General features: G+C 40.4%; 1 protein-coding gene across 1 annotated transcript in view; it reads left to right on the plus strand.

Moving 5' to 3' along the window:
- The window catches only part of grm4 (glutamate receptor, metabotropic 4), a gene marked incomplete at both ends in the record, with an annotated part of 60928 nt that overhangs the window by 37033 nt on the left and 669 nt on the right, over positions 1 to 23226 (plus strand). Inside the window, 4 exons of the mRNA XM_079217774.1 lie at positions 2650 to 2850; positions 10522 to 10658; positions 11870 to 12805; positions 21675 to 21921. Coding sequence (XP_079073900.1) covers positions 2650 to 2850; positions 10522 to 10658; positions 11870 to 12805; positions 21675 to 21921 — 1521 coding nt within the window. The remainder of the gene's footprint in view (positions 1 to 2649; positions 2851 to 10521; positions 10659 to 11869; positions 12806 to 21674; positions 21922 to 23226) is intronic.

Raw genomic sequence — 23226 nt, forward strand, 5'->3', positions numbered from 1 at the left:
GGTTATTAGTAGTCCCAACATCAAAGGTAAAGGGCAGTTTGCTGCCGTTATTATTATATATTATTTTACCTCTGCAACATAAAGTGTTTTTGTGTTTAAAACCTTTCATGGTAGAAAATATATATTTGCCTTGTTAAGGAAGGAAACAAAAAAGTCTGATTAACCGCTAGAGATGCGGCAATACTGATGATGGATATTGTTCCAGTACTAACTCAAATGGCTGGATTCAATTCAATAGATTTACAGTCAATAGATTTGCAACATATCGATGCATTTATTTGTTATATGTTGTCACGCCTGACGTAAGAGTGATCCCAGGCACTTCCACACAGTACAGCTTCTACTCGGTATTGGTCGATACCCAAAATACAGGTTTCATAATTCGGACTGAAAATGTTGCGTGCATCCCGAACAACTACTTCTGATTAAATCAACACCTTTTGGTTCATAACTTCCAAATAGAGAAACTTGTAAAAAAAAACATTACATCCATGTATTTCTTACATTGTTTCTACAGCCCCTGATAAAGCCCATGTCAATTTGTTTCCAATTTCTTTTCACAATAAAAAGTTGTTTATTTGTTTTACTTGGTTCAGATATACAACTTTGGACTATGTACTATGCAAAATAACTTTGCTGTGTGAATTTAGAAAAGCTCTCTGGTTTGACATGCGGATTTATGATGTCAACCCAAAATGATTAACAACTTTGAACACAGTTGGATTCATCCTCTGGGCCCTATATATATCTACACCACATTAATAGCTGTTGAGATATCGTGTTTACCACATCAGGCGTTATTTCAAATTCATGTGCTACATTTGATGGGAAACGGCTCCACACACCATCAGGTAATTTTGCACCCACAATTAAAGCATTTATTTTAGAAATGACACCAGCACATCCCCCACTGTGTGCTTATTAACTTGCAAAGCCTAATTAATAAATCCATCTGGTATGTATATAAATATGTGCGGCTCCATCATCAGCTCATCCCTGGTAATTAGTCTACTATTAATCTCAACTGAACACACCTGCTTTTTATAATCACTTCCGCACATGAAGCAGAGTTGCATCGAGACGGCTTTCTGATTTGAGACCTGAGAGGAGAAAGGAGAAGTTGGGATTGGCATGTTGTATCTCCCCCCACCGCCTCATAGCAATTAACAATCACAAAAACCTCTGGAACGCCCTGGGCCAGGATTAATAAACTCCTATCACAAGTTATTACATTGAGCCTATGAGGGGATTATCCCTGTCCTGTGAATGGATGTCTCCATTTCCTGGGTCTCTGATTCCTCTCTGACTTAATTCACAGTTGGACCCTCAGTCAAGCAGGTCAGGATTCGATCACAATGGAACACATATCCGGGTTTTTTTTTAAGTTGCTAATGGGAAATGGCATGAGGCATATACTGTGAGTAATAGCTAATGGAATAGACAGGTAGGTCCGAGTCCTAATGTGTACAGAATCACTCAGAGGGAAATCCATGTATTCCTGCTGGAGAGACGAGAAAGACTTTTTGTTTTTAACTGATGAGATTTCCCGGAGGAGAAAACCTTGCACTCCAGATATTGGAATTGATTTGGTCCTCTGCAGCGGTCCAGATATTTACCTTCTAGCTAATTGCAAGAGGCAAGACCCATTGAGCGTAGAAAGAATAAGACTCACCGAGGAGCAATGTATTTTCTCCTCCAGCGTTGCTTTTGGACCGACGCCACACCCTCCATTTAAAAGGTTCACGGAATCGTCCGGTCCGACCTGAGCTGCTCTCCAAAGTGGGTGTGACACGAGGGGGAGACGTGTCGAAAAGATAGATTTTACCCAAGTAGTATCTTCAAGTTATTCAATAATTGAGTTTCAAGATGGATCGCTGCAAAAAATGTTTTTTTGCTACCATTATGGATATTAGTTGTCTGGGACAAGCACTAAATGTGCTATTCATCACCAGCCTACTTCAAACGAGGGTCAGAGACAAACTCGCAAGTAGATAATTCTTTAAGCTGTACCCGTTCATGGAAACCACTCGAGTCCTTAAGTGAACACATTTCTTCTTGATTGCATGATGTGGCTGAGAGAATTACCCATGGAGTATTTCAAACACACTTGTGAAATCCTTTACAATCTCTCCTTGGATTGTTGAACTACACGGATACAAATGTGAGACTCAACCTCACACTTGACATGGGACCACTATGAGCTGAACGAGTGACCACACAGGATGCTAACCCAGGATTTAACTTCATGTAGGCAATTTGGAAAATCACACTCATTTCGGCAGTGGTTCTCAAACTTTTTTCTGTCACGCCCCACTTTGGAGGAAGAAAAATGTTCGGACCCCACCGCGCAACAAAATTGTAACAAAATGGTCCAACTTTTTGTGACTCCTCCATCCATGCTTTTTCTATTAGAATAAAGAAAATTCCTTTCAAGTAAAGCATATTGCTACATCAGACAAAGTAATAACATGTGCAATCACTTGCAGTCAGAACAATGCAAATAAAGTTCTGCATTATTTTTTTAAGAATCTTTATCTCCTCCTCGCGCCCCACCTGTAATACCTCTGCGCCCCACTAGAGGGTCGCGCCCCACAGTTTGAGAACCACTGCATTACGGTATAATAACGTACAACTTTCTGTCTCTTACAGATCAGGAGCGGATAGGAAAGGACTCGAACTATGAGCAGGAAGGAAAGGTGCAGTTTGTTATTGATGCCGTCTACGCCATGGCTCATGCCCTGCACAGCATGCACCAGGAGCTCTGCCCGGGGAAGGTGGGCCTCTGCGCTAAAATGGATCCCATCAATGGCACTCATCTGCTGAAGAACATCCGCCGTCTGAACTTTGCAGGTCAGTCACATTTATTGATACCGGAGTGAATGTTTGTCTCAACTCGAGAAGGATTGTTGCGTAAGCTTTTTAACGCACTCAATTCAGTTTAGTTTGCGGTAAAACATTAATGACACAGTTAATGTACAGCTGATAATCAGGGTGCCTCAAAAAATCAGCTCTTAAATGTTTTACCGTTCTGGGAAAACCAGACTAAGAGTCTGCAGCCACTGCTGCACTTAGACAGAGCAGTAGGTCGGCATGCTAACATGCTCATAATGAAAATGCTAACATGCTCTTGTTAAGCATGTAGCACGTTCACCATCTCAGTTTACCGTGCAAAATACCATTTTAATTTAAATATTGTTGTCCCGGCCTACACATCATAATCTGTAGACGTCAGAAAAACATCTTTGTTTGGTGCAGATTCCAGCAAAAATTAAATATGTTTTTCATTGAAAATTATCTTTAAAAAATTAGCATTCCCTCTAATATAAACCATATCACAATTGCAATATCCGTTAAGAATAATTCCAAATACATACTTTTTAGTTATTTGTTTCATCATTCAGCCATCGGTGGCACCATCTCCATGCCGAGGACATCAACATCTCACGGGTCACAAATCAGCGCCTTAGTTACTTTATTTTGTTGTTTGACCCATTTTCCATTTCCTCCATGTAGCCGTAGGTTATACCCAGCCTATCAGTCAAGTTCACATTCACGACTGACATATTAATAATTAACTGCTTCGACAAAAAGAGCAGTGGTCCTTAGTTTCATTATATAGACACTGAAGCAGTTTAAAACAATTAAAATCCCCTCTCAGAGACTTGAGTATGCAGTGTTTGTACAGATACATTATTCATTTGAACTCCTGCTCTTCAAGCTAATTTTTCATTCTAATATCTACTTGTTGCATTAGTAAAATGTCAATTCAATGTTTAATTCATATCTGAGAAGTGAAAGAAAGTATTTCTTTAAAAATATTGAATGGGTGATTTTAAAGGCTACAAAAGATCAGCGTGTGTGGACATATATATACATATATATATATATGTCCACACACACACACACATATATACATACATATATACATATATATATATATATATATATATATATATATATATATATCCACACACACTGATCTTTTGTAGCCTTTAAAATCGCCCATTCAATATTTTCTCTCTTCCACATGATACTCAATATTTGTTCAGATCAAAGTGAAGCCTCTAAGTAAATCAGGTAGAAAAAGTAAATACTCTTCTTCAACAACAACCACCATTCAGATGCCCTTAACCTCCAACCTCCCCAACTGAGCTGCTGAGAATCCGATAGCGTACGGGAGAAAAACAACTGCTGGGCTGTTGTTCACAACATGGGGCCCATGGGTTCACTGGTTCTCCTGATCTGTTGTAAAACAGACAAAACTTCTGTTTCTGGTATTCTCCATGTCTAGATAAATGAGCTTTATATAACTGTCAAGAAAGCTTATTTTCAATTGGCGCACTCGGTGTGAAATGTTTTATTTCATCTATCTATCATTTTGTTTTTACACAACTGAGTCTGGCACAAGTTCAGAGTTTTTTGTTTAAAATGCAACCACTCTGGGAAAACACGAAACCTTTTATTGCTCCCCTTTAGCACGGATGTTTGATTTCTTCTGCAAGGAATGTTTGGAGTTTTGGACGACTAAATCAAGATATTTCACACACAAAAAAAGATTAAATATTCAAAATAGTAAGCAATACACACATTACAGGAGCATCGGGTAAATGTAATGCAATAATGGAAATCACCATCTAATTTAAATGTGTAGATTGGAATTGCATCATCACAGAAATCTCCAACTTTTTTCATTATAAATGCACAATGAGGACTGAGTGCTGCCTCCATGTTTAGCCTGCCAGCAGGGACATACAGCTACAGCTCAGTTGATCCCTTTGTTTGTTTTGTCCTGACCAGGCAACACGATCAGACCACAGAGGCCATCTTACACTACACGCCATACAATTGCATCAGCACGCTTCATTATATTGAACGTGTACATAAAACAACTTTACTGCTGATACTGGACTTGCTGGATTGTGAATTATATTTTTGAATAAAATATTTCTCTCTGTGTTGTGGTGTTAGTATGTTATGCACCAGTAACCACGAGCAATCATCCCTTTTTTTCTCTCAAACAAATAGCATTCGCGAGAAATGCATGTAAAATATTTTAGTTTTGTTATTGTGATGAATCATTCTTGAGGCTGAGTCAGCAAGAATCTATTGTTACGCATTTCAGTTTATTGTCAGCAGTTCTAGTGGACATATGCTAAAAATAATTCACATGTCTTCCTCTGCAGAGCTGCACAGCGCTCAATAGTCCAGTTAGACTATATCCATAGCTAATGCATTGTGTCTTGGGTTGCATAAGGAAGGAAACTGTTGTTAAAGAGCAAATGTCAAAGAGCTTTTTTTTAAACCAAAGGCACTCACAGTGGCCATACACCTGGCACGCTCACAAAACCATTTATCTGTGAAAGCTCCGTGGGCTGTCAGGGTCTCAACAGGGGACACAGTAAGCTCACTCATGACAGATAACCTTTTAGAAAAGATGAAAAGTAATCTGAGGGAAGCATTCGCTCCGCTGGGATATTTTCAGTAGTCTGGGATTATCTGTGTGCTTTCCCAAGAGCCTTTGTATTTAAGTACATTTACTCAAATGGTGTACGGTACACAGTCTAGGTACTTTTACTTTACTTTGAGTATTTTCATTTGATACCATTCTACTTCACCTCTGAGACAAATATTGTACTTTTGTACTCATTTACAATTTTTCATACTATTCCCACCCAGTGAAAACCATGTATCGGCACATTTGTTGATTTTCCAATGTGATTAATTAATTTTTTTCTGGTTTTCTCAGGACATCGCCGCTACAATAATATGGTCATTGCTGTGGTTCAAACTACCTTCTAGTAGATAAAGGAGTTAAAATGTGGTCAACCTTAAACATCTACAGCAGTAAAAACGCAACATTTTCTAAAATCAATCCAAAAACATCATGTATAATAGTTCAAACACTGACCGTTTTTCTGCATAATGAGTTATTTTTTATTTAAGTTGGTTCTACTGATAATACTTTCACTTCAGTAATAGTTTGAGTCCAGGACTTTTACTTGCAGTGCAGTATTTTCATAGTGTTGCTATTAGTATTTTGACTCGGGTGAAGGATCTGAATACTCCTTCCACCACTCAATGTCTCTAAAGTTGGAGCTTAATTCTAAATCCTCAACTTTTCAAGTGCTGATTTGCTCATTCAGCAGCAGTCGACAAAGCCGAGGAATCAAACACCTTCAGTCTTTGTGCTCCGTTTGACTGTCTTCAGAGCCTCCTTCTCTTGTTCCCACCTCGGCATCCGATGTGTCGAGGAGTTGCTCAGACTTCAATGAGCCACAATTGAACGAAGCTTCTCATCAGCCTTTAATGTCTCTTGCTTTCCCCTCAGGGAAAAGTGCTTTTGCTCTGCCGCAGACTAAAAAGCAGTGGCCTTTCCGCCGTCATTCTCACCAGGGACGGCTGTTTTGAGTGCTGAATAAAGTCGAGATCTGAAGGTTTTCCCATCGCTGCACACCTGCCTCTCTCTCTCCTCACGCATGTGCAAAGTCTTCATTGTTGTGCAACTCAGAAGATGCTTCTGGTAGAGAAAATGTCTTTTTGTCGTTTTTTCTTTCCTGGCACAAAAATCACAAAAATGTGATTATCAGCAAGAATGGACAGCAATAGATACAAAGCTCATGCATCTTAGTGTAGTATCCCAACACCTGTGGAATACACACACAAATACAGATAATTCCTGTAAATTCTCAAATAGTGGCCAAGGCCATTACTCTATATAACAGAAGACTTTATTTTAAAAATGCTCCCTTATATAAGAAGCAGGCTTTTATTTTCCAGTTCTATAAGAGTTCATCATATTTATTTTATTTTTAGCATCTCCCTGTTTTATGATCCTGCTCCCGTTTTAAAATGCAATTAAAGCATACGACCATAACGCACAACCACTCCCACCTCCCCAACACTTCACCCTCCTCCTCCTCCAGCAGATGCAGACAACTAATCTGTAGGGCTGCCTCGACACCTCGTTTCCACATGGCACAAAGTTGTATCACAAAACTGGAAAATCAATCTTTGAAAACAAAAGGAGGACTCATCTATCTTTACGTAGTCGTCGTAGGATAATGCGCATTTCCACATTTCATATAAACTTCAGAGTTGTTCTTCTGTAACAGAAATACTGTTTTCATTTACTGTTGTTACCGTCAATTAAACTCAACGCCTCCTGCAGAGTGTAGTGAGTGAATTACAAGAGTGTAATTCATCCTGTTTCCGTGAAGCTCTGAATGTGAAACATCTAAAGCGAGTGCTAACTTGTACTGAAAACAACTTCAATCGCGCACGCTGTTTGAATGAACGAAAACCCTATTTCTGTTTAAAAGGAGAAACTATAAGCAGCAAATCGGTGAGATTAGCGCTGTGCAAATGTACAGGCGCTAAACTTACCTCGTGTCACGTCTGCTTCGCCCAGTTGGAGAAGCAATTGCGGAGAGCAGAAGCATGCCGATGCCTTGACAGTGAATGAGGAGCAGGGAAAAGACACACACCTCCTTGTGTGGGTGAAGTGTATCTGTGGTAAATTCTGCATGACTTGCCCGCGTACAGGTCATTTAGAGTTAATGACCGAGTGGAGGCCAGAAAGCTGTGCCGTCGTTCACTACGGTGTCCCGGTTGTGTATCCGTGCAGAACAAGCGCATGTTGGATTAATGATCAGCCAGGTCATTCGTAAGGTGTGTGGAAGAGAGGGAGCTGGACGGAGAGAGAGAGAGGGGTGGGCCAATACAACAATCATTAAATATTACATATAATCACAAGCACCTCATTAACCCCCAACGCTTCGTTGAGAGGAAAGGAGTGCTGGTGCACACACGTGCGTGACCCCGGGCTACCCTGTCACATTAGTGCACAGCACAATGCAGCGGTGGCAGAAGCCTCTGAGGGACTCATTATGCCCCTGACTTAGTGAGAGGACTGTTTAGACAAGCAATTTGTGCCACATGACAGGCCTAATTCCTCATCTGCAACTCAAACATTGACCATATGCCCAAAAACGCAGCGCTCTCTTCACTCTTAATGAAGAGGACGACGCCACTGCCTCCGGAACAATGGCAGCGACCCCGGGCAGTATTTCCCCACAGTGCATTTAATCTGTCAATTCATTACAGTGTACAGAGAAGCCAGGTTTGTCTTCTCCATTTGTTTTACCGCTATGGGTAGAGAGATGTATGATGTTCTGTGCCAGCACACAATGCCATCGGAAAACTTGTTAAAGTTGCATTAAAGAGCACTATTATACTTATTGTATATGTCTCAATCTGCTGAGTTAAGATAAAAGAACACAAATCAAGTGATTTTGCTTTCACACACAGACGACATCTGAGAACACCAACTTGGTAAAGAAGTAATGCATTGCAGATAACTACTTTATGGTAATATTTCAGGACGTTGTTTTATTTTTGAACAAAATTTCCCAGAAATTATTCCAGCAGTGTGATCAATCCTGTATTGAATTTGTGGTGCTTATTGCCGCTGTTGCTGATTACTTACCTCACTGATTAACTTCATACTGTTGTCATTACTGTGAGACATGCGTAGCTGTGATGAAGATGGTGTTTGCAGGAAACACCTGATGTAGCAGAAAGAAGCTCTCGTGATATGAGCGCTTGAGTCGTCATGAACCTGTAACAAATGAAACATGAAGAAAAAAAAATAATATCTTTGATTTTATGTGTACATATAGCTTTAAACTCTATGGTCCCAAAATGAAGATTAGGCCTGAAAACTTTTATTCCAAAAGATTTTTTTACGGTCACTATGTAGCAAAATCTTGGAATCACTTGCATGTGGCTCAAACTTGTGTGTGTGTTCAAAATGAACAGTAGAAACATGTGCATATTCAAACAAGAGCTGTCAATCTATGAAATATGAAAGGTCTGGATTTGAAAAGCCAGTGTGACCAGGAAGCTATTAAATACAGTAATCATATAATACCCACCATGGTGATATTCAGGGACCATTTTGCTCTTTCAGTGACTGTCGTCCATGTGAGCACATACAGGCTCACATGGAGTAGGAAAAAGTTTTATACAACTCAACATTTTTATAGAAAATATGTTAGTTTACAAATAGTGTTGATGTGCTTAGTATTTTTATGTAGACATATTGCCTTTCTGCTTTGATAAAGTCACTGTGATCCTCCCCTGATCATTAACTGCTTTGTGATGTGGGCGGCATTGTCACAGATGCACGTCTGAGTGAAACAGTACTGCTGTAATCCAACGGGGCTGACTCATCAAGATGTGGATTAGGGCGCCGCATCTACCACGAAAACAAAAAGCAAGAACAAAACAAAAAAAAGACTCATCAGCAGAAATCCATCTGCAGCAATTGGCCATGTTAGATGTGTTGTTCTTACTTGGTAATAAAACCGCTTTCATTTGTTTGAAGGGAGAGAGCTTTCGTGTAAGTTGATGTGAAAAGCAATTAGATGATGAAGTTCCCTTCTTGTCCCTCTACGGAGAACCTTTCCATGTTCTACCATGATTAAATGGATCGCTTTACAGGAAGTGTGCTTCACCTAGTTACAGAGAAATTTTTGGTGGGCGACTCGTCCTAAAAACGGCACACAGGAATACATTGTTATAACAATGCATTCCTGTGTGTTTGAGGGCCGTTTGGCTGTCGAACGCCAGATATTGTTGATTTAAAAGCTATGATTATCTTCAATTATATCTCTTAACAACCTTTTAAATTGCTTTCTGTCTACAATATTTGTAAATTGCAACCACAGTCTTCTTAAAATATGAAAACCTAAACACTCCATTGAAGGTTAAGGTATGATCTAATTTGCTAATCAGACTTAATTGTCTTCTTGATTTCTGTTTGGTATGGGGGATGTTTTGTTTTGCTTTATCTAATCAGTGGTAATTAATGTATCCTTCATGCTGACATCATTTTAATTCAACACAGAAGCTGTGGTTGCAATTAGTAGCAGCATTAAATCATTTTATGACTTTATGACCCATTTTCATGGAGGTAACTATTGTTAACTAGCCATTATTGTTAATTAAGATTATCTCGCCATTCTCAAGCCCACTTATAAAGCTCTGAGTGGATGATTGTTTCTCCAATCCAGACTTGATGACGATTATAAAGAGCCAAACATGAATTGTTAGTCTGTGAAGGGACATGAACTGCAATCTTCGGCATGGCATATTGTCAAACTAAACGCCCATTCACCAGCCCAACCTTCACATCACTCACATTTCCACATCGCAAACTGAGCTCTGCAAGTCGGCATTGACCATAAATCATTATGCATTCAAATTGTCCAAAATGAACATCATTCTTAGTGCATATGCTAAATGTTCTCATTAGGAAACAGTCTTGCCAAACGAGAGCGAAAATAAAATAGTTTTTGATTCACAAGCATAATTTTGATTTCTAATGTAGTGGAATAATAACTCGTATCAATGACAACACATTAGTCTGCTCTTGTAGATTCACACTAACTCCACGGAAACAAAACTCAACGATGTGCAGTAAATGATGATGATGATGACGATGATTGTTCCCTCATTTAGGCATAGCTGGAAACCCAGTGCTCTTCAATGAAAACGGAGATGCTCCTGGACGCTACGAGATCTACCAGTACCAGATCAGAAACCAGACCTCCGAATACAAAATAATTGGCCACTGGACGGATCAACTCCATCTCAACGTAGGCATCGCCTTTTCCAATTCCTGTTACGTCTGTGTTCGTGTTTACTGTCAAAAGTCCTTCAAGGGAAAAAAGTTTTCTCCAGCTCTCCAGCTGCGTGTTTTCTCACTGACTCCTCCCCGACCATTTGACAGCGCTTAGCGCCATCTTCAAAGGTGTAAATATCCAGAGGGCGCTTTAAATGATAAACAGGGCGGACTGTGATGAAAAGAAAGCCACGAGAGCTTAAGGACGGACATATTTAATATCATCTCTCCAGACGACTTCCCCAAAAAAAAACCAATACTGTGGGCAGGGGGTGTGGTGAAGTAACGGCATTATAACAGTACATTACATAAAGGAACCAACAAAATCCTGTTTTGATGAAATGAAGAGGAAGCCCTGAGCAGCCAGACGAGAGTACAATTGAACACATGAAGCAGCTTGAGAGGAGCTTTGCCTTCTTTACCTCTTTCAACTACATGTGCTGTGGAAGAAAAAAGGAAAAGCGTTTGTGGTGGGCACCTACTGTGGAACGTGCCAGTTCTGACTCTTAAGCCGTATTTAATTAGCGTTCTTTGAGTTCTTAATTGAATGCACATTTAGAGACACATTTAACGGCTTTGAATGAACAGCCACAATTGAATAAAATTGATAACGTAACATCAAAGAGAAGCGGACACGTTTGAAATGACGTATTTAATTTATCTGTGCAAGTATGCTTGCAAAGGGAGGAAATCCACAAGGGGAGTAGTATCCTGAAACGGAATTCATGCATTTCTCTTCTGATCAGAGACAGCCGCGGTATTGATTTTTTTTTAACACGGACAACAATTTACCAAAGAGAAACACTGTCAGTTCCCTTCAGAACAAACAATATCTTTCTTTTTTCCCTTGCAAAATTGGTCCTCCCACTGGAAGACATTTGACCCCTAGTTTTCTCTTTTCCACCACACACCCAAATAAATGAATAAAACCAAGTAGCATGGGAGTATATAGAATGGTGCTACGGGCCAGATTCAAACACTGACACAGCAAGTGGCCACCGTTTAGATTTTCCTTGACCTCCATGTGGGCTGGAGGGACCTTTTTTGGATCGATAAAGCATCACTTTCTCTACATGACAACACTTGAAAGGATATAAACAGTTTAGTTCTCCACAAATCTCTTCTCTTCTTGTCTTCCCCTCTGTCCGTTAACGTCTGTCCGTGTCCCCTTTGTCTCCTTCGTAGGTTCGTACGATGCAGTGGCCCGGCGGTGTCCGTCAGATCCCTTCCTCGATCTGCAGTCAGCCCTGTCAGGCCGGCGAGCGCAAGAAGATTGTGAAGGGCATGCCTTGCTGTTGGCACTGTGAGCGCTGCGATGGCTATCAGTACCAGGCCGACACCTACACGTGTAAGATGTGCCGCTTTGATTTACGGCCCAACGTGAATCACACCGGCTGCGTTCCAATCCCCATTGTTAAGCTGGAGTGGAGCTCCCCGTGGGCGGTCTTCCCCGTGCTTATTGCAGTCGTTGGCATCATGGCCACCGTGTTTGTGGTGGCCACGTTCGTCCGCTACAACGACACCCCCATTGTGAAAGCGTCCGGCCGAGAGCTGAGCTACGTGCTGCTAACTGGCATCTTTCTCTGTTACGCCACGACGTTCCTCATGATTTCCACCCCTGATGTGGGAATTTGCTCCCTCAGGAGGATCTTCTTGGGTCTGGGCATGAGCATTAGTTACGCCGCCCTGCTCACCAAAACCAACCGTATCTACCGCATCTTCGAGCAGGGCTCCATGTCCGTCAGTGCGCCCAGGTTAATTTCTCCAGCCTCCCAGCTGGTCATCACGTTCACCCTGGCCTCGGTGCAGCTGCTCGGGGTGTGCATCTGGTTTGGCGTGGATCCCTCAAAGGCCATTATTGACTATGAGGACCAGAGGACCTCTAACCCGGTGATGTCTCGTGGGGTGCTCAAGTGTGACATCTCTGATCTGTCTCTCATCTGCCTGCTGGGATACAGCATGCTGCTCATGGTCACCTGTACGGTCTACGCCATAAAAACCAGAGGAGTGCCGGAGACCTTCAATGAGGCCAAACCCATCGGTTTCACCATGTACACCACCTGCATTATCTGGCTGGCCTTCATCCCGATCTTCTTTGGGACTTCACAGTCCACGGAAAAGGTAAGGTTACAACTATTTCCTAACTCATGGCATTACTTGAAAGAGTTTTTAGAAATCTTCACAGGCACGCAAAAAGCTTCTTTAATACCAAACCTATTAGGTTGCCTTTTTTATGTCTATGCTCAATTATTTCTTTGCTTAATGCTTCTTGGTTTGTTCACAAGGATGTTTGAAACACTAATGCAGGAGTGTGCAAGTGCAGATAAAGAAGAAATACACAACACCATTGGTGGAAAGTAATTAAGTGCATCTATGCAAGTACTGAAGTACAATGTTAAGGTACTTGTATTTTACATGTTGTGCTTCTTTATACTTTTAATTTCACTACATTTCTCTGACATCTCTGATTACTCGTTACTTTGAAGAATATATTTTGCATCCAAAACATGATCAACAAGTAAATTATGAAGCATTGTTAAAGATAAAACCAGTACCTCCAGTGCTTTTTGGTCTCGTGACCCTTGAAATCAAAAGGACGTCTTCCTGTCATCTCCTTGAATACCGGACACAAGTTGCCCGTGTCTTCAAACTGTAACCAGTTGACCCAAATCACTTTTTCTCCTTGTTTTATTTTCTTCTTTTCTATTTAGCACCTCTAGACTCATCACATTTGGGTTACGACCTTGTGTGAGGGTCTTGACCCACAGATTAGAAACTATTGAATTAAACTTCCCAAAAGTATAATAGGCACTTACAATTAGGTCAGCTACATTATAATACACAGTATTATGAAGTGTAATTTGACTTTAATACTCAGTACATTAACTAGTTGTCAGTACATCTGCTGTTAAAGCCTCTGTACCTTTACTTGCTTGAAAATTGAATGTCTGATTTCAGTTTAAAATGTAATACCACAATTTAAAAAAATACTCCATTATATAAGTTTATAAGTAGTTATTTCACTACTGCAGTCAAGGTATTCTTTATGTTTAAATGTGTCCCTCAGTCCTAGGCAGACCTCCAATGTTCTTATTCTCCAATCTGCCTTTAATGACAAGAGCAATGTCACAGGATGTCATGTAGAAGCCTCGTGTTTCAAATGTACTAACCACATACCGAATGTGGACACAGAGTTGTATAAGTGCATTCTCTAATAGCGCCATGCAGGCCTATGACTCACATATTGTATATGTGATGGCTGTATGGCACAGTGCATTAGAGACCCCTGAGCTGTTTACACAAAGACGAGCTCACACTCGTATTCCTGAGTCAAATCGATGTTCCGACCTCGTGGACCGTGGACCTGGATCACATCCAGCCGGAGCTCTAGGAGATCAAGTGAGATTCAAAAAGGGAGCATGGAAATGGAGGCCGGGCTTGGAACTCACATTCAGCGGAGACAGTCTGGGTTTGGAGCCAAAGGGGGTAAAACAATGGCGGTAGAAATGTGTAGATCCACTTGAAAGAGGTATTTTGGCAGTGCAACAAAACAGGCTCAGTGGCTACAAGAGAGGACAGTGGTGAGGGGGAAATCCTCACCCTGGCATGGACACTATCAGCAGTGCCAGCATGGGTTGCACAGATGCAACAAATTAATCCTTACCTCCTCCCCTCTGGGATTAAACAAAACAATGCATCAAAACGCTGGCCTTGAAAAGTGGCTGTGGTAGTTAACTTTGTGGGATAGAGAGAGAGACCGATTGTGTGCATTGTCACACTCAGCATCCCAAAAAATAATGACCACTGTATATAGTCTACTACTGCATTGCAGAAAATCTGCATATGACTGCAGCCAATTGAATTACATTAATAATGTAGTATGTGACCAGCAGCACAATGACTTATTTTCATATGCTGCATGTTGTGTTACAACCACAAAGTTCAAACTGCTGTGAATCTGCATATTGGCCTTCTCTTGGCCCATAAATCTCCTGCTGTTAACACTAAAACTGAGCAACAGCAGCAACATGTTGAAAACAATGAGAGACCTGCTGCGCTCGCCAGATGCTGCTTGTTACGCTGCATTTACTGAAATATATCAAGGAAAATGTTACTGAAATGTCAACTGCAGCTTTGTCACGATGCAGTCTTGATCAGCACACACAGTAAAGAGAATCTGAGAGAAAGTCCGAGCTCAAAGTGCACGTTGTTTTTTACTGTGACTGTTGCACATCTTAAGTCGCATGTCAACAGCAGCCGTGGATATCAGCGAGTTCTTTGTTTAATCATTCCATCTCCTCTCTCTGAAGATCAAAGAGAATTATACAATCACAGAGAGTGAACAGCCTTTTTGGAGGATGAGGTAATCCATTAGCTAGCAAGGCTTTGAATAGTAAAATAGAAGTGGGAAAACAAATATTGAAGGGTAAGTGAAGCCCTACTTTTTGTTTCTTCCTCCTCCTCCTCCTCCTCCTCCTCCTCCTCCTCCTCTTCCAAACCCTGAGAAACTTATTTCCCCCTTATTAAATATAAGGCACTCCAAATGATATTGTTCACTCATTAATAATTATTTCCTGTGGAAAGATGAACAAACAATGTCTAGGAGATAGTTTCACTTTTATCATTTGGAAAACTTCTACCATTGCCCTCGGCGTTGTTAAGGTGAGACATGAAATGGAAGATAAAACGGAAATCTTGCTGCAGGGAAATGTCCTCCATTTTTTTCTTTCCTCATTTAAGAGAGAATAATCATATTTAATATATAACCAAAAGGAGTGTGCAGTCGGAAAAACCTCATTTAATTCACAGCCTAATGTGGTTAAGTCTAGTCAGACCACAGCAAATGATTTTGTTATTGAGGACTGTCCTCCCAAGAAAAACAACTTGTGTTTGTGTTGAAGTGACAGTAATGTGACTCGATTATCCGGTTTGTTTCCTATTTCCATCTCCCTCTTCTTTTAACCACGATCAACCTTAACACAGTGGTTGTTATTGTAACCATGACGAGGAAGTAGTCATTTTAACACAAACCATGATGACCATAAAAGAGACGGTGGTGGAAATTAACACCATTAGTACCTTTTAATTAATTAAAAGGTACTTTTATCAAACGTCATACTCCACTACATCTATTTTTAAAGATTTAGCTTGTTACTATTAAGATTTAGATCATTCATGCAAAAATATAAAATCTCTCAACCATCCCCAAGAACAACCTCTATTAATGCGAAGCACCTATAGGTGCAGGTCGTATGCACACATCCAAGAGAGAGCTACAGAAATAGTGAACACTACACCAGAAAAAATGTAAATAGTGACATCGAGCGGAAGAAGCTCGTTCCAAAACGAGAGTGAATCTGCTTTCACCTGCTGGGGAGCACAGTGACCGTCGTTGGCCAATTTTGACTGTTGTGTTTACAAGAAATCATACTTATTGTTTGCTTTAATAAATAAGCAGTAGATAGTTATTATAAATAAGTAACCAAAATGAGCCCCACCATGACCAGAGGCAACATTAATACGTTAAGAAATTGGCCATTGTGCTAAATAAATACTAAGTATACTAATAAGTATAATGTAATGCTATATCTTGTGTACTTTTACTTAGGTATGCTCTTGAATGCAGGACTTTAATGCAGTATTTTCACACTGTAGTACGGCTTTCTACTTTCTCTCAAGAAGAAGATGTGAGTGCTTCGCCCACCAACGTTCCAAACTGAATTATTTTTCTGCGAGAACTAAAGAACAAACGATGTCATCATGGGGATAGATCAGAGAACATCTAAAGTATATGTAAGATGTCACAAAGTATTTAGTTTTTTAATTTGCAGTTGGAATTTTAAAGTAGCCAGTTCTGCTGTGCTCGGCCTCATGTAAATAAACAAAACCCTTTGACTGTTTCGCTGAGCGGTTACATAAAAAAAATGTTATTTAAGGAATGAACACGTCAAACAAACACACCTCATAATCATTTTACTGTAAATGACAGGCCGCACAAAGCCTCGCAGCCCACTTTGACACGTCTTTTTAGAGCAATTAAATGCTCCACTTCCTCCGGGTCTTGATTTACCTTATCGAGCCGCCTGTGTGCTCGTCACCACTGTACAGCGGGCCTCAGCAACGCAAACACACAGTCATTTATTTGTCATCTGGTGCCAGGATGAATGTAACAAATGCCATGGGAGGCTTTCGCTATCGTTCAAATAGGGACATCTGCTATATCTATGGGAGCGTGATCATCGAGCGTTGTGCTCGCGTCAGGAATAGACGTGACACCTGCTTACCTGGAGAAACAGTTTAAATCAGCGGCAGCCTCAAAGACAGGAGGAGAGGTGACGAACAATAGCATGCATGGGAATGAGGCTTCAGCACAATAGGCTCAGTTTAAATTCAATCAGCCCACACAAAGAGGTCCTGCCATTACGCCGTATGAATGGACTGATGAATTGAGTGGTTTTTTCTTTATTCCTCTATTGGCATTGTCAGCTCGACCACCACAACAAAAACTACTGTTAGTGCACTCGTCAGACAAAAGAGGGGGAGTTGCAGTGAGTTCAGCGTGACCAGATGTCAGATAGAAGGGTCCCCCCCCCCCCCCCCGCTACCTGTAACCACCTCCCCCGGTCCCTTTCCATTTCTCCGTCTTTGTCTCTTTTTCAGTACAAAAGCAAACGGCATTATTCACAGTAGCGTCCCGCAGGCCCAATAATACATAATGAAGATTGATGCTACGGAGCAGAGGGAGCTCGGCAATATCTCAGACCTCGGAGAGAAGTTGTTGTGTTCATTAGGCCTACAGCGGAGAAGCCCTCTGGGTCGTGGCCGGTGACCTCTGGGTGCTCCAAATGATAATAACAACGGGCTGTGAAGCCAATCAAGGCAGGAGAGTTGTGATCTTTATACATGACATTCTCCCATGAAGCCATATTATCGTTGTCCCTTAAGGCTTTTATTTGTTTATTAGCTTAATTAGAGTGCAATTATAGGGAATTTTTATGGAGCAAGCCCCTCTGTTGAATATTTCCATAGCATGCTGAGAAATAAGGCAGTTGCTTTGTGTAGAAAGTAGTTTGCATCTTGCAGCAGAAGCTCTCTAGAGTCGCTGGTTGTAAATAGAATCTGTTTACATTTATTAAGCCTCAAATGAATCTTACGTTATCAGCCGACACAGACGTTCTCAATCAGTTGTGAGACTCTCGAGGCAGCGATGTCCGATTCCATTAACTCCTCTCATCATGTATGTGATGATAGATCCCCATTGTTTCTCTCGTCTAATTCAGTGATATAATGCCGCCATACACTGCTGCTCCTATGCTACGTTCTGCCTCAGGCGAGATCTGCTGGTTGCAACGTGATATGTGTGTGAGGCATACAGCAACGGGCCTGTGCACATCGGGTGCACTGAAATCGGGAGGAAACAAATGACTGGATTGAAAACGAGCAATGAAGCAACATTAACTATAGATCCATGAAGCACTGCAGGGGGGATATACTGGTTATACTGATTTCAAATAAGGGCTGGACAATAACAAATGACAGTGTCGTCAAATGTGTGTTGTGTTTAGAGCTAAACTAGTTCATTGGCGAGGTCGATATATCAGCCAAGATTTGTTAATATCCGATTTTATCGCCACGTACTGTATGTCCGGTGATAAATTACAAGAAATTTTGTATGAGAACAAGAAAGATATGTTTACATCATTTAGAAACAATGTCGCCGTGACATAGTTTGTTCACTGAAATCACTATATATATATATATATATATATATATATATATATATATATATATAATTATAATTGACAAAATGATCTGCAGATTATTGGAAGATGAAGTAGTTGTTGGTTGCAGCCTGTCATTTTCATAGTTGGAATGCAAATTTCGCATGCATTTTATTAGTATGAGTATTTTTTTTAATGTTTTAAATATCTTTCAAATTAGGGTTGAAGATGTTTTATACAATACTGGTAGCATTTAGATTGCCTTTCAACGGCTCTCAACATGGCGACAGCGGAGCCGGTGGCTCGCACTCAACAGCGATAACAGCGGTACAAGTGCCTGTAGAGCCAACAGTGTTTACCTGAGGGGGAACCAGCGGGGGGTCGCTTTGCTTCCGTCACGACGCGGTCGATCGGGCTTGAACCCTCGTGGGAATGCAGTTCATATGCAGTAACGTGCACTAAAAGACAACAACAACACACACAGAGAGAGAGAGACTTGGTTCTCTGCTCAGGTAGATATTACTCCATTATGCCTTGACATAGAAAGTGCTGCTACATTAATGCTCTGAATCCTTAATATGCATTATTCCCTCTGTTAATATACAGTTTATTTGTAGTGACGACAAGAATGTCTCTCTTTTTTGGTTGAGAGGCGGCAGAGAATTTGTTTTTCTCTGTTTACGCGAGTAGCAGCTTGGGTTCAACAGTCTGTCCCTGAGGCAGCAGTGAACTGAGCCCAGAGCGCTTTACTGGTTCAAATTCTTTGCAGCTGGGAGGGAACCACTGCAGCTGTCCCTCCATCATACAGCCCCCCCATTCTTTCATCCCTCTCTCTAGCCAGCAGTCCAGCATGGTACCAGGACTGGCTGAGATGAGCTGCAGCACCACGGAGAGACACAAATAATAAACAAATATAAATATATATATATATATATATATATATATATATATATATATATATATATATATATATATATATATTCAAGTAGAGGTCACATCTGGGGAGCTGAATGTTACTCTGCTTTGATGGGAAACCAGCAAGGACTTACTGGGGTTGGGGGTCACTCAGTGGCTGATGAAACCTCAGCCGCCATAAAGGAAGAGGTACTACCCTAAAATAATTAAATCCAAATATTTACAGTTAAAGGTACAAAGCCTTTCAATGGGAGCCAGTTTTAGTTGCATCTTATATCATGCCCCCAGAAAAGGGTTGATCCTGATCTGCTAGCACGCATTACGATCATATATTGGAATACTTTAGTCAGCAGCGGTTTAATTACAGTTGTAAATCAGTTTCCGCAGCAGTGTTTCATATTGAAAATCTGCTTTGTCCTTCGTTAATTCAGAGAAAATAGCAATCATTCTTCTATGGGAATTGTATTTTGATTTGAAGAAATATACTTCTGTTGCTGTACTACAGTATTTAATAAACTGCCTTTAGAAGACAGGAACTGAACACATGCCTTATTAAATGCCATCATATGTAATAAACAAACAAAAACAGCTTCCGCTTGAGGCCGAGTAAGAACCTAAAAAATAGTAGTGATAGATTATGTTGTTTACAATAACAACAGACGCAGACCAGATGCTGGAATGTAAGGCTTTTGGAAAAGAAGCGGCCAATCAGTCGACAATCAAGATAAACTAACTATATTTAAACTAAAATGATCAATTTCACCATTTTGTGCTGTTTATTGGAAGACAATGCATTTATCTGTCTCGTAAAGTCGAATATATATGATTTTTTCCCCCTGAGATGATGATGCTGACTGCTGCCAGCTCCTGCACACGTTAAAGTGAATACACTGTAACATTGTGTTGGAGCACTCTAAGTTCTTATATCATAAATATATTCTGAATAGGAAGTAGAAGCCTCTGCCTCAAACATTATTGTAATGTCCTGGTTCAGTCGTACATTATCACTTTCTTAATAGATGGTTAGCACACAGGAGTATTTCTCCAATCCAACACAATGGGCTGATACGTAGCCACAAGACCTTTACCTCAGCTATTACAGTATTTAACCCCACAAAAGTATGTATTTTAACGTAAAATAATAACTACACATTTGTTTAAGCTATTGATCTGCCATTGTGTGCAGGTGAGTGTTCTTTGCTGCATCTTTCATCATCACTCCTTGTCCCGCTCAGGACAACAGCAAACTGATATATCTAACTAAACTCTAAAGTATTGATTATTATCAACCTTAAACTACTCAATCTGTTTATTCTACGTTGCTTTTTCACATTTGTTGGCCAAATGGGAAGAACAGGAAAGCCTCCCATTACTGACCGCATAGTCCCACTTTAAATATATACTCTAAATGAGATTATTTTGTTGTTCTACATATTACAAATGTGACCACATACAGGCAAATGCTGATTTGTATCTGTTAGTGTTCTTATTGGGTTTTATTTGAACTTCGCTGCCAGCTGTGGTTCTTTTCATCAATTGGGAGAAATCATAGCTTTTTTTTCCCCCAGTCACTCACTCATAAGTACGGTCTTACCAATGGGACGTGAACGCATCATTACTGTGACAAGGTAGCAAACATTAAAAAGCAAAAAAAATAGAGTTTTACAGAACCGCTGTCAAGAATGTCAATGTTTGCATTGAAGTCTGCCATATAATTACACTGTACCTTGTGTCAGACAACTTGCAAAGTAATTCTTCTCACATGGCCAGTCATGCAGTGAAAACATAATATAAAGTATAGAAATTACAAAAACTTTCCTTCAATGCTTTCCTGAGGATGACTCATTAATTTGCTAACAATTAAAACCGAATGAGCGAGAATGGAACCGAGCGTTGCCCTTCCCCATTGATTCAGAGGATTTGACCATGTGTAAAATTTTCACCAGCTTGTATCTTTTTTTATTGGCTTGCTTGTTGCGAGTGAGAATAGAATCCAATCGGCTGCTGTTATCAAATGTGTGTTCAGGTTGACGTGATGGCCATATTAAAACTAGTATGGCAGAAAATTAAACAAACAAGGTGGCCTTGGCTGGTTCAGTATGCGCCGTAAAAGCAGATGAGATGCTGATTTATACGAGTTTTTATACCACCACAAGCAGTAACTAGCTGTGAAAGCTTCTATCGGGCACAGTAGAAAGTACTTCAGCAGCAGCTTGGCCAACTTACGGGTCATTGGATGATCTAATTAGAACGATACACAGCAGATGTCACTTGTGCCGTACAGGTCTCTACCCGTATAGAATGAGTGCCGAAGAAGGGCTAAACTCTTTGTGTTTGCTGTCTGCCTCTTGCAGATGTACATCCAGACCACCACGCTGACCATCTCCGTGAGCCTGAGCGCCTCCGTGTCCCTCGGGTTGCTCTACATGCCGAAGGTCTACGTGGTTCTCTTCCACCCCGAGCAGAATGTGCCCAAGCGCACACGCAGCCTGAAGGCTGTGGTAACCGCCGCCACCATGTCCAACAAGTTCAACCCCAAGGCCGGACTCAGACCCAACGGAGAAGCCAAGACCGAGCTGTGTGAAAGCCTCGAATCACAAAGTAGGTATTGAATGCTAATGAGGGAGAGCCGGCGACTAAGAACCCGCTGTTCTTTCCTTTCTCGGGCATGTTTTGTCCTTCGGTGTCTGTAGATCATACACAATTGATGCAGAGATATGAAGCAGAGAAGAAGAAAATATTACTTATTAAAATATATGTGGCATGTTATTTAACACCTCATTGAATCCAGTAACAACTGTTGTTTATTTACGTATTATTGACCTGCAGAACATATTCTGCAGGTCAATAATAGATTAATTCTACTTCAGTGAAACCTTAATTGACATTTTTTTTTCATCGTTTCATTGAATTTAGCGGCTACACCTGAAATCTAACATCACATGCTAAAAAGGTACCTTCCTTCTTTGGCTATTGCTCTCTGTATTTACACGTCTGGTACTGAAACAACTAGTTCATTACTTGACCGGTCAGAAGACAATTTTGATAATTGAATAATTGTTTAAGTCACATGTTTCAAACTCTAATAACTAGATTGTTCTCTCCTGGTGCTGTCGGCATATATAGTGTTTTTTTTATTGACAAGTTTCACAATCAATAAATCTAGTGATAACTTACGTATATAAAATGTCAGAAGACCTATTGACCTATTTAACGAGCTTGTTTTTATTTCACCTGTATTCAGTTTTGTATCCGATGTCACAAAGAAAAGGATAAAGTACTCACATTAAAGCAGCTTAAACAAGCTGAGCAATTACTAAAATAACGAATCTATTATCAAAATAGTAAGTAGACCTTTAAATTACGGTCAATCAATGTATTAATTAATTGTCTAATTGTTTCTGCTGTAGAGTTGTAAATAAATGTTATTGTAAATAAAGCATAACTATTAATCAAACATCTATCCTGTCTGAAGCAGCTGTATCTCTCCACTAGTGCCTGTTCCTGATGTCAATGCCAATACAATTGCTAGGGGCTACTGTATCAGTGATACACCAGGAAAGTAAATAATGACTTCTAATCGGTCATGTCTGCCAAGAGAGATGCTTTCCCTGCGTCGGGGGTCTATTAACAAGGAAATTGAGCCTTTTGTCAAACATTTTAAAGCTGCTTTCAGTCCTCACCTTTTAACAGTAGTGAGAAATGTTTCCCTTCATAGGAGAATAAAAGAGCTGACAGCGTATTTCATATTTACACAGAAATGTTAATATAAACACTTGGACAATGCACTGTGGTAACAATGGCACATTGCAGTGAGGGCCCCTCGCAATAGATAGATGTAAACACACATTGTAACGTTAATTCCTATCTTGCTTCAAGTTTCCGTGGAGGGTTAAATGGGGCCTT

This window comes from Taurulus bubalis (genome assembly GCF_910589615.1).
Source record: "Taurulus bubalis genome assembly, chromosome: 5".
Classification (NCBI taxonomy): Eukaryota; Metazoa; Chordata; class Actinopteri; order Perciformes; family Cottidae; genus Taurulus; species Taurulus bubalis.